This window comes from Trichomonas vaginalis, chromosome V, assembly GCF_026262505.1.
Source record: "Trichomonas vaginalis G3 chromosome V, whole genome shotgun sequence".
Classification (NCBI taxonomy): Eukaryota; Parabasalia; order Trichomonadida; family Trichomonadidae; genus Trichomonas; species Trichomonas vaginalis.
In genome coordinates, this window is record NC_067207.1 from 8,348,934 (window position 1) to 8,361,309 (window position 12,376).

Consider the following 12,376-nt stretch of genomic DNA (forward strand, 5'->3'; position numbering starts at 1 on the left):
TTCTTTCCACAATAGTACATAATATAGTAGTATATTCGGAAATATGCATGCTCGATATCTCCAATTCACATCTCATGCATCTTATCGGAGATTAAGTAACTTTATCTTGAAACTAGAAAAGTAATTAGCAAGTAGAATATATAAAAAATATAATGTTGTTTTATATTGATAAAACCATAAGAATGGCTATTCTAGAATGAAATTTTAGTACCTATATTCAGTGAAAGGTTTATTTGTAGTTGAACTTTCAAATGAAAACTCAAGGATCCAAGAATTGAATTGCATTAACAAACCAATAATGAAATATGATATATACATATATATTTTACCCATAAAAATAGAATTAAATCGATATTTAACCCAAATTGTCAAAATATCAACAAAATAATTTAAAAATATATATATATATAAGAGAAATATGTGATTTTGGTGTTTAAAAAAGAAAAATATTGCCCAAACAAGTGTTCTAGCTAAAAAGGAAAAATGCATTATTTCATATTTCAATATCAATGTTAAATATTAAAATAATCTGCCATTATTCAGACAGTTAAAAAATAAATACACTATAAGTTTAAGCTTTAGCTGTAAAATAAACAGTAATATTAAATAAACATTATATTATATAGTCGGAGCGATTCTATATATGTACTCTTATGCCAACTAGTTACAACCTAGTAAAATACATGGAAATATTGTAATATCCTAGCATTGCTATCGAGAAATCAAAAAATATAAGCAAAAGTCATCTTATATTTAAAGATTTTTCAAGAGCTTTGTTTGGAAATTAGTTCATTGGAAGAAGTATATAGATATGAAAACCCAAAGTATTAAGTTCGATAATATATATTTTTTTTTATTTTAAAATTGAATGCATACAACATTGCTCCTCTGGAGTGAATTAATTAGTTCCAACTTTTTCAAGATTCTACAGTGTAATATGCTCCTTGGAATGTCTCTTGCATGAATGTTTTTGTTTACCATCTAAAGAATTAAGATTTGAGATACAATAATCTTTGGAAAAGTAGAGGATACAACAATAAAGTATGTTCTTTCGATACATGATATCATTTTGTTACAAAAATATTCTTACTTACTCATGATTCAAAAAAAAAGGTTGCAGACATACTAAAATGTTATTTATGTGGCTTGTATTTACTAGCATATGTAATTTGGTGCTAACGTATACCATCAATTTCATTATAACACAGACATATATATTACTATTAGAATTTTATTTTAATTCAATGATAAAATCAAACATTCCTTTTTGAAAATCGTTCTATCTTGTTATTATCTTTGAATGCTGCATCAAGAACTAACAATTTACAATTTTTATTCAAATTATAATATAAAATTATAGCATATTGGTTTTCAAAGTATGTTTGCTAAAAGTAATTGCGCTTATCGTTTACCCCCGCATTAACACATATAAATTTGTATTAAAAAATGATATCAAATCAAAAATATGGCTTCCTTGCTAAGAAAAGCGTCAAATTTATTATGTTTCTCCTTAGCCGAAAGTGTATAAATTGGCAGTTAGATTTATAGTATCCTAACTGTTTTTTGTAAAGTTCGTCATATCTTTAATGGTACTATTTCAGCGTGTACAATGAATACAAAAATTCTAAGAGTGCCACATAAAATAGTACTTTAGACTTGAGTTAATGCTACCAAGCAAATGTTAAAAAGATGACTTTAGTGTTTTGATAATCAAAGATTAAAATCATTATTGTCTAAATCAATAATCATAACGACAGAAGTTAATGTTTTTTCATCAGTGCTTTAAATCCACTTTTAAAAGTATACCTCAAAAATCAAAATATCAAAAAAAAATCTAGTTTTTATGAATCTAAAGCTTTCTATAGTTCACATGCAAAAACCTTTAGTTTTATACTTTTTTATGGTTTTCATGAGACAAAAAGTTATGATTTAATAATTATTTTTAATTTTCCGCTGTTATCAACATAGATGACAACTTCATACACTTAGTTATCTAATATCTTGACTATTACACTCCTTAACCCCAACATTCAAACAAAAACCTTTACGGATGCCTAATATGAAATTTTCTTTTTTAAAAGACATTTCTATCAATAAATTATTTCTGGTAGTTAGACAAAGACCATTTTCTAAGTTGTTCAGAACTGTTTTCGTGCAAATTATCTATGAATGGGCTTAACAAGTTTAATCTGAAAGTTATTTCCAAAACAGAAATGCATATACAATCAAAAGAATATATATTTATGCCAATAATTGATGCTGATGTGGTTTTGCAATTTTACAGTTATTCACATATCATTATGCATTAAATTTTCATATTTGCTTATTTTTCTATCTTTTATCTTATGTATGATGAATTTCATAACTATTGGATATGATTTCATCATTCATATTGCATATTTCCATTTTGAAATTTTAGGAATCTTCAATTTTGGATGGATGTTTATAAAGTAGCTGTTGTAAATGGAATTTAAATTAGTAGTGACAACATTTGGTCATAACAAAATTGTATCTTGTCGATTACAAAAAATTAATTTCAAAATAATTTCTACAAGTGAAGCAAAAAGATATTAAATATCATTACCAATTCTATTCTAGTATGAAATTATAGAAAATATTAAGTTTATTTTATTCAGATTGGTCTGACATTCTCTCAAAAAGTTAATGAATGTTGGATTCTATATTCCTCTCTCAGACATCAACGAACTTAAAAAGAAGATTGAAGAACTTGAAATTGAAATAAAAGGAGACCGAGAAACGTTTTTAGTTAAATTTAATCAAGATATTCGAAAACAAATTTACAAAAGATCATTTGAAACTGATGTTCAGGTATTCCCGTATACAGGAACCGGAAAAATGCATATGTATAAAGCCTACCTAGAAGACTTAGACGCAATAAAGGCTGAAATGCGCAGAAGTCTGTTGAATAAGAATATTGGAAGAAAAACAAAGGAAATAGAAGAAGACAACGATGATCACCAAGACAGAACTTACTGGAATACAGAATTTCCGGAACATGTTCCTGAATTTACAAGAAATATTATACATACTATTATGGAAAACATTTGTAGAAAAGATAAAAGAGGTTATAGATATGGAGGTGAAAGTAAATTGGTAGATTTGGCATTCTTAATACATAGCAAATCACCAGCAGCATATAGTGTTCTCTTGGAATTTTGTTTACCTTTTCCTACGCCTGTAACATTGTACAATAGGTTTCATGAAGACATAATGAATATGAAACAGTTTGTTAAACATGCTGAGCTCATTCCGCGAATGTTAGAAAGCATGAACTATCACGTAGAAAATACACCTGAATATGAATGGGCAATAGCAATAGATGCAGTTGCACTCTCTACCTGGTCCTCTAAAGACCAAAAAGGTCCTGTTGATGAAAATGGAGAAGAAATCAAATACTTATTCATATTTCTTGGTATGCCCCTAAATTTTGATGCGCCAAATGTTATATTACATGTTATAGAACATGCCAATGGGTTTGCAAGTGGAATTATCCACGAAATTGATGCAGCAATCGAAGAAATACGAAAGCACTTAAGAGTTAGAGTCATCATTACTGATGGAGATCCCGGATATGATAAGCATCAAGATGAATTTATTAATGAAATTTTGCAAGGTAATGATCCCGAAGAAATATTTAAAAGAGCTACTGCTATCTTAAAGAAAGGAGATCAAGTTGTATGGATTAATGATCTCATACATATGTCAAAACTTGAACGTACCAGATTACTCGATGCAACACTTAAGCTTTTAGTTCATCCATCTGATCTGAATACAATTGTTAATGTTAACAAGATCAGAGATGCAATCGAATTAGGTGATGCTCTTAATGATACTTCACCTCTGGGAAGGATAAAAGATAAATATCCGATCACAATATTTTCAATTAGAGCTGTAAAGGCGCTTCTATAGGGTGTCCAAAGGTGTGTTTAGCACAAACCTGAATACTGCGAATAGAAATAAACAAGTTACATATATATAAAGTTTATTTAAATATAATCACCATTGGATTCAATCACTCGTTCGCAGCGATCGATCCAGGCTTGAAAGACACGCTTTAAATCATCATGAGAAAATTGCTCAAATTGCTCTCTTACAAAATTTTCAAGATCATCTGGACTCGCGAATTCGCGTCCTTCAGCTCTCTTTTTTAGCGTGCCGAATAAATAAAAGTCAGAGGGTGCAATATCAGGTGAATAAATTGGGTTTGGAACAATTTTGACATTGTTTTCCACCAAGTAATTCATTACCTTATGACTTTTGTGAACTCTTGAATTATCAAAATGAATTGCAAACTTTTGTTTTTGTTGTTTGGATTTCTCAAACTCATCAGAATTGATAATTTGAGTAAGAACATTGTCAATTAGATACTGAGCATTCATCGTATTAGGTTTATGAAGAATATCAATTGCGATGATGCCATTCACGCCCCAAAAAACCGACAACATCATCATTGGTGTGTCAATTTTTTTCTTCGGGAATGTTTGCGGATTTTCATCCTTCGGGATCCACATGATTTTGGCTTTTGTTGCATATTGAAACCAAGACTCGTCCCCTGTTACTAAAAAGCGAAACTTCTTGGATTGATACGCACCCAATATAGAGAGGAGCTCTTTCGAAGATTGGACTCTAGATTTTTTTTGAACTGAATTAAGGTTGTGCGGAACCCAACGTGTATACGCTAGTTTGTAGTTCAAATAATTGTGCAGATAATAACTGATTGTTGTACGTGGTATCTTTGTCATCTCCTCTATCCTTCTGAGTGATGCTCTTGGGTCTTCATCTAGCGCTTGAAGAATTGCTTTGATTTTTCTTTGATCCGGCGATTTTTTGTCAATTTTTATGATGGCGCTTTTTGTTCATGAAGTGATACATCCTAACATGATACGTTACAGTGGAATAGCTAGGAGCATCCATACGAAGCATTTTACCAATGTCTCGTAGATTTTTTTACAGTCTTTGCATTTTTTTGCAAGAGCGAGGATGTTTTCTTTATGATTCATTAAAAAAATGAAAAAAAATCCCGCCAAAATTTTCCGCGAAACCGCCTCTTGTCTCAAAATTCATTTTATATCCCGGCATGGCGCCAAAATACAACATACTCATCATATACATATATTCATATTTTTTATTATATATTTATAATCAGCATATATCTCCTTTAATAGTCTCATATAGAGCGCTGTGCTAAACGCACCTTTGGACACCCTATAGAAAAAAACTATTATAATGAAGCATTATTCATAGCTCCACTTGCTTTCTGGTATGAAAGCATACGAAATGAGGCATTTAATGCTGACACAAGATGTCAAATGATGTGGTTTGCATATCTGCTCTTGGTACATCATTGCATTCAAATGAGAGACCGTCACATTAAGACAAATCTTGGTGTTGTCAAAATAGACGGAAACATTTATCCGGTCTATTATATGGGAACTTGGGAAGTTGTAAAGCATCTTACAGCAACAATCATTTGTTTCCAATATTTTTTCAGTATTAATTCAACATTTTTCAATTTTTCTCATTTGACAACCATGACGGAAGAACATTTGAATGGTTTACTTCGCGTCATGGCTCATTTTAAGTATGATTTGTCAACAACCGAAACATCTATTGCAGAATGTAATTTAACACTCAAAATTCATAAAAAATACGATATTGACTGGAAAACCCATTCACGTGACTATCAAGCTGGTATTGCATTTGAAGACATTTACACAATGCGTCAAGATTCACGTCAATATGAAATGTGCAAAGAATATGCATATGCCTTGTTATCCAAATGTGGATTTAGATATAATAGTAATTCCAGCGTTGATGTATTGCTTAGTTGGGTGAATGAAATTAATCAATTTCACTCAAAAATTTTAATGTCAACACATATATCAAATCCAATTTCAGGTTATAGTATTTTTTCACGTTTATCTGTCAAAAAAGATGTTTTTGACAACCCAACCAAAAAAAAATCACGCAAGAAAGGATTAAACGATTTAGATCCTCATAATGACAAATCTGATCCTCTTGAAAATGATCCATTATATGAAGAAAGCCATATTGCTCAATTATTCCCAGAAAATGTCATTTTACCATCAAATTTTGCCAAGAAGGCAAACAAATTCAGCGATTTTGAAACATACATTCATAATACATTAAGTAGATTTCATAATGGGATCACATATGAGAATCTAGAGTTTGCTATTCTAAATGCGAAACGTCATCCAAAACACATTGTTGATCTCATAAATAAAGGCAATTTTTCACAAATCTTAAGGAGTACACTTCGCACAATGACAATTGAAAACAAAGTGAATTATAGTCATGTAACCACACTCTACTTCGCTGCATAGCTCTCAAAATAGAGCTCCTTTATTATAACTATCATAAATTTCAAATCTCAGATTGAAATATTCGTTAAATGATAGTTCTTTTGTATATTTGTATACTATTTTGTTTGTATTAAACTTGTTTGTTATTTTTAGTCACAAATTATATTTTTTAAATTTAATTAAAGTAAAAATTCCTTTAATGGTAATGTTCGAACATTGATTACAAGATAATTAAAATATATGACCTCATTATAAATGAATTTTAACTCTAGATAATTGAGAAAGCTACAAATTGTTTCTAAATCTTGAAATTATTCGATGTCAATCTAATTTTTCTTGTTATAGCCTACTTCTATGGTGTACAGGTTGTCATAATTACTATTTTAAAGTGTAAAACATGCTTATATCAATCAGGACGTTAAAATGGAAAAGTACATACCAAGCAAATGTTTGGATTTATATGCGACAGCCTTTTTAATGGATGTGACAAAGCGTTTCAATATAGATTTTGATTAAAGCATAACTGCAAATTATAATTTGACTTTATATGTACCAATAATAATGGCAATTATGAGTTTTTTTATATAAATTATATCACACCGCTTCTAGTAATTTTTAGCTTAAGCATATCATCGGCTAATTTTCAAAAAAAAAGAATTTCAAATTTTAATCCAAATTCTTTTCTTAAAATTCACAATCAAATTACAGCTTATCTTTAATAGTCTTATTCATTCTATGCTTTTTTTTCGGCTCCATAAAAGTCATAAATTTTTCCATCATAAATTTGTTAGAAATTGGGTTACCATTGCCAAACATTTGGATAGAAAAAGCCCAATAAATTATACCCAAAGCATCCAAACATGAAGATATCATATAAGAAATATAGTTTAATTCAGTAATTCCCTAAAATCTAAAATGTTTAAGAACGTTTGTTCAATATCTTACAATCTAATTCACAGATTTAGCATATGTACTACGTATCAAATATACAATGTGATCTCTCAATAAGCTTAGAAGGTTAATTATTAAAATTAAATAAAATTCTACAATTAGCGAAAAATAATACGGCAGATAATATGCTTATAGGTAAAGAAATTCAAAGAGCATTCCTTAAATTTTTTCGAAATTTATCAAAACTCGAAGGTAAATCATCGAGTGATATGCGAAAAAACTTTTTTATTCTATTAATGATAATAAATATATTAGCCATATTAAAACTTTTCATTTTTTAAAACTCATAGAAATACGTTTGATATTCTTCATTAAGAACATATAAAAACGAGTATAATTATCATAATCTGTTAATTTACAATATAAATGCTTTTCTGCTTGTAGTAAATATCAAATAAGAAAATAATAACATTATAAATTTTTCAAATAAGAATATATTATCTAGCATCTAAGCATGAAGATATTTAGAATTTGGATATCTAAATTCTGCTTAGATTACTTTCAAAATATAAGTCAATAATCTTTGATTTTATTAAACGCTAATATTGGATAGTATATTTTCACAATTTAATTGTAGTTAGATAAATGATAATTCATGTAACTCATTGATTTCGATCAAAAGTTATATTCACCTTGTTAAAAAAACTGAGTGCTTACTGATTTGAACATATTGCCTTTGAACCCCACGACATAACCAGAAGGCTAAACGTACATTGATTTTTTTTATAAATTCTAGTATAAAATACTTCCTGCAGGGCATTTGTTTAATTATTTCACATTCTGATGACATAATTTTTAATATCATAGATAATGAAAGCGAAACATATATAAAAATCGACAAACATGTTATAATGAATTGAGAGCTTTACGTGTCAAAAAACACATTTCATACTGATTTCTATAAAAGGTATCTTTATTATAGAAGTGTAAGCTATATCTGTTTGTTTTTTTATTATAACAAATTCAAAATTCTCTTATAAGGATTAGATGAAATCTGTATTACTAAATCATTAGCTAAATGAAGGTTCAAATAGAAAGTAAATATCAATTTATATGATACTGAAACCAAATAGTTCTTTTAATAAAAGATAACACGCTAAAAATTATTGAGTATTTGCAAATCTCAAAAATCTATTGGTGAATTTGGCTCAACTTTTAAAATTATAACATCCATATCAAATCATAAAAGCAGACAAAAATTAAAGCCAAACCTATCGGCCAATTTTTTTTGATATTTTGATTTTTGAGGTATACTTTTAAAAGTGAATTTAAAGCACTTATGAAAAAACATTAACTTCTGTCGTTATGATTATTGATTTAGACAATAATGATTTTAATCTTTGATTATCAAAACACTAAAGTCATCTTTTTAACATTTGCTTGGTAGCATTAACTCAAGTCTAAAGTACTTTTTATGTGGCACTCTTAGAATTTTTGTATTCATTGAACACGCTGAAATAGTACCATTAAAGTTATGGCGGACTTTCAAAAAATAGTTTGGTCACCTTTTTGGGTGAAAAAATTCAACAAAAACAGGTATTTTTCTTTAAAGATATTTGCTTTTATGACTAAATACAATTAATTACCAAAATAATATGAAATTAAACAATCATAAAATTAAATTCTAAACAGAATTTTAGAGTAAACGAACTTTTTAACCTCATATAACATTCAGATATCAAATACCATAAACAATTAAAATGATTATCTAAGAGAGAAATATTTTATTACTTGATTACAAATATCTTTGTAGTTTCCAAGAGTAATCATTCTATTTTTAAAACAATTATAACATATATCAATAATACTTCTTATTCTAGTCGTGCAATACTATTAAAAAGACTAAGTTTTAGAGAATGAAAAAAAATCAATGGTTGAATATTACATAAATGGTACAAAGAGCTATAACTATCTATAAGTTAAGTATGGGTATCGTTTACAATGTTCATGTTTTAGATTTCAATATTTGATGGATTTATTAAAAAATTTTCCAAAATGAAATCTGATACGGAAAGTACATTTAAATGATTTGTAGAAATATGGCAGTCCCAACGGGAACCGCGGTAATTTACCGAGGTTTCCGCACACCGGTTCCTTTTTTTAGGAATTTTTTAGATTAAAAAATATGCTTTGTAAATCATTTTTTGTAAATCGGCAAAAATTTGGAAATATTCTGACGACAATAAATCTGGGAATAGTATTTTAAATACGAGAACAACTTATTTAAAAGTGTTTCGCTCGATTTTGTATAATTTCAAATTTTCGCATATAGCTTTCCGTGAATTACCGTGATTTTACCGCCACATCAATAGTTTACAACACTTTTTCCGTAAATTGAGTAGTTTACTGCACTTTTTCCGTAAAATTGAGTTACGGGAATCCGTAAGATTACCGTACCTCACTTCTAGTTGAAAATAGCATTAGTATATAATAAATAGATATATTATTCATATTTTTGATTTTGAATTACGGAAAAAGTGAGTTCAGAACTTCCAATTATTATTTGATTAATTATGTTAAAAATACTATAAGGAATTAAAATACATAATGTTGAAATTTGAATTACGGAAAAAGTGAGGGTGAAAGTGAAGTGAAAAAGTAAGATATTTTTTGTTGAAATAATCATAGTTGTACAATTTTGAAACTATATGTAAAGCTATAAATTGAATAAATTCTAAAACAAAAATTGTTTATTCTTATTAATAAATTTATATTAATCAATATTTGAACAACCCGTAATTAAAATTGAATTCCTCTTAAAATTTAATCCATACGTTAATTTTTAATTTGCTCGGCGAATGCCGGGCTTCCCTACTTCTCTTGTCATTCCTTCAAAAACTCTAATCTCATCGCACTTACAAACATCATGATTTGATGTATTGTCGAGAAATCTTAGACTTGTTTGTCATTTGATTATAGCATTTGAAAGTCATCTCGAAAATCGATTAACAAGACAATTTCCCAAACATCTACATACAAGTAGATGATGGTAAACCCATTAGAGTTGTTTTGCTATGATTCCTCCAATCTTATGATGAGAAAAATCATATCAAAACAGCTCTAATCGAACATTCTACACAGCTTAGCATCCAGCTAGTTCCAAGTAATGCGATTACAACATCAACGGCCAAAGCCTTTCAGAGTCCTTTAATCATTTCTTCTCATCTCAATGTGAAGTGGCCCCAAACGAACTACAAGCTGACGTTACAACGCATTACAACCCGGTTAATATAAGCATATACATTAGAGCTGCTTTGTTATGATCTCCCTCATCAATTGATGAGAGATCTCATTATGAAGCAGCTCCAATCGAACTAAAAACCTACATACAAATGAGTGAAAACAAACTCATTAGAGTTGTGTTGCTTTGATTTCTCTCATCAGAAGATGAGAGATACCAGAACAAAACAACTCTAATCAAACTTTCTACACAACTCAGCACAGTATCAATGCAAAGTAATGCGTCTGTATCGTTAACAAGCAAAGTTGTTTCGGGTCCTTCCATTTTGGAAGAATTCGGAACAACTTTGCGAATTGATAGTGTAAACCCATATACATGAAAGCGTGCATGCATAAAGACAGGTATTGTCAGCAATGACTACCTGCCCAGCTATGAGTGATCAGAGAATTACCATCTCGGGCTTTTTGAGAACGTTTCAGCCAGGACCCTCGTATGTTGACTGTGAGAAAGGCATCCTTTATCTGAAATAGATGCTTTTCCAACAATCAAATTCGAAGATCTTCGACGTTGTTGTAAAAAGAGAAGGAGAAGGAAAGAAGAGGAAGGAGAGGAAGAAGGAAAGGAAAAGAAGAAGAAGAAAAAAGAAAAAAAAAGAAGGACATATTAAATATAATGCGCACTTAATAGTGCCGAGGCGGCGGAGCCGCCGAGGCGCGATTTTTTTGACCCTATATTACCGCACGGCAATGTTTTTCTCGATTTTGTACAGCCCTATGTAGAAATAAGAAATATTCGTGAGGTATGGAATGAATCATCGAATTAAGGAATCCAGAATTTCGATTGGTAAGAAATAGCAGTTAGATGAAGTAGAATGCCTTCTTCCTACTGATGTGAAAATATTCTGAAGAATCAATAATAAAACAAACTCATATGCGAACAAAATGAATGGATAAAATTTTGTCATTATTCAATTTTTTTGATTCTGAATTACTTCACACCAATAAATTGTCAAAAATGAAATGATTTATATTCAAAAAAAAAATATTACTAAAAATATTAAAGCAAAATGATAAATAAAGTTCGTTTTTCAAAAATCTATTGTTTTATGTTATAAACAAATTGAGGTAATTTTTTCGTGCATAAATTAATGAAATTTTTGCATAAATTTACTTTGTTATACTATGCAGCTAATAATTATCAATAAAGTTTGTTTTCGAAAAATTGAATTAGGATATTTTGAAAAAAATGATTTATAAAATTTTATCCTCGTAAAATTAGTATCATATAAATACCAAAAATATGAACAAATATTATTTTAAATTATGATAGATTCAATTAGTGTCAAAAATCTGTAAGTACAAAATAAAATGTTCAAAAAAACTAATAATTCAATTAATGAAATATAACACAAACATTTATCGAATACTGTTTATTTGACACTTTTCATTAAAGTAATTTGTTAAAAAGATGTCATAAAAGGTACATTCACTAGGCGATAACAGTAAAATGGGATGAAAATAGGATAAATAGCATCCCTATATAGTGCCTAACAATATTTATACGGCCAAAAAATTTGGCTAGAGATTTGGCGAGTTAGAAAACTTAGAAAATTGAGAGGGATTTTTATTTTTGAATTTTTTTTGGAAAGTTAAAATTGCGATTAAAAATCGATTTCCAGGAGAACTAAGCATCTCATCATATATTTAAATCGATAAAAATATTAAATAATAGTTGAATAGTATAACAACGTGAAATTATGGCTGAATCTACAGAAAAAATGAACATATTTGACATTTTTGAAAATTCATACGTTAGATGGTGACAAACTCATAAACTATACTTTAGCTAAGATTGATATATAGTTTCAACAACACATGGTTAAAATCGTAAAAATATTTTA

General features: G+C 28.8%; 1 protein-coding gene and 1 pseudogene across 2 annotated transcripts, besides 7 other annotated features; one reads left to right on the top strand and one right to left on the bottom strand.

Moving 5' to 3' along the window:
* Nucleotides 1-3,492: 3,492 nt before the first annotated feature.
* On the top strand, nucleotides 3,493-3,930 carry TVAGG3_0299810 (uncharacterized protein; the record flags this gene model as incomplete). Its single annotated transcript, XM_001277598.2, has 1 exon — nucleotides 3,493-3,930. A coding segment is annotated over one exon (438 nt), but the record flags the coding sequence as incomplete, so codon positions are not given.
* Nucleotides 3,928-3,955: a terminal%2Cinverted (terminal inverted repeat of Mariner transposon ID:TVAGG3_0299820).
* Nucleotides 3,928-5,229: a mobile genetic element.
* On the bottom strand, nucleotides 4,008-5,133 carry TVAGG3_0299830 (annotated as a pseudogene). Its single transcript has one exon. A coding segment is annotated over exon 1 (1,126 nt).
* Nucleotides 5,202-5,229: a terminal%2Cinverted (terminal inverted repeat of Mariner transposon ID:TVAGG3_0299820).
* Nucleotides 5,230-9,333: 4,104 nt separating this feature from the next.
* Nucleotides 9,334-11,250: a mobile genetic element.
* Nucleotides 10,459-10,718: a mobile genetic element.
* Nucleotides 11,051-11,201: a mobile genetic element.
* A 701-nt stretch (nucleotides 11,251-11,951) lies between the features above and the next one.
* Nucleotides 11,952-12,376: part of a mobile genetic element that runs on past the window's edge.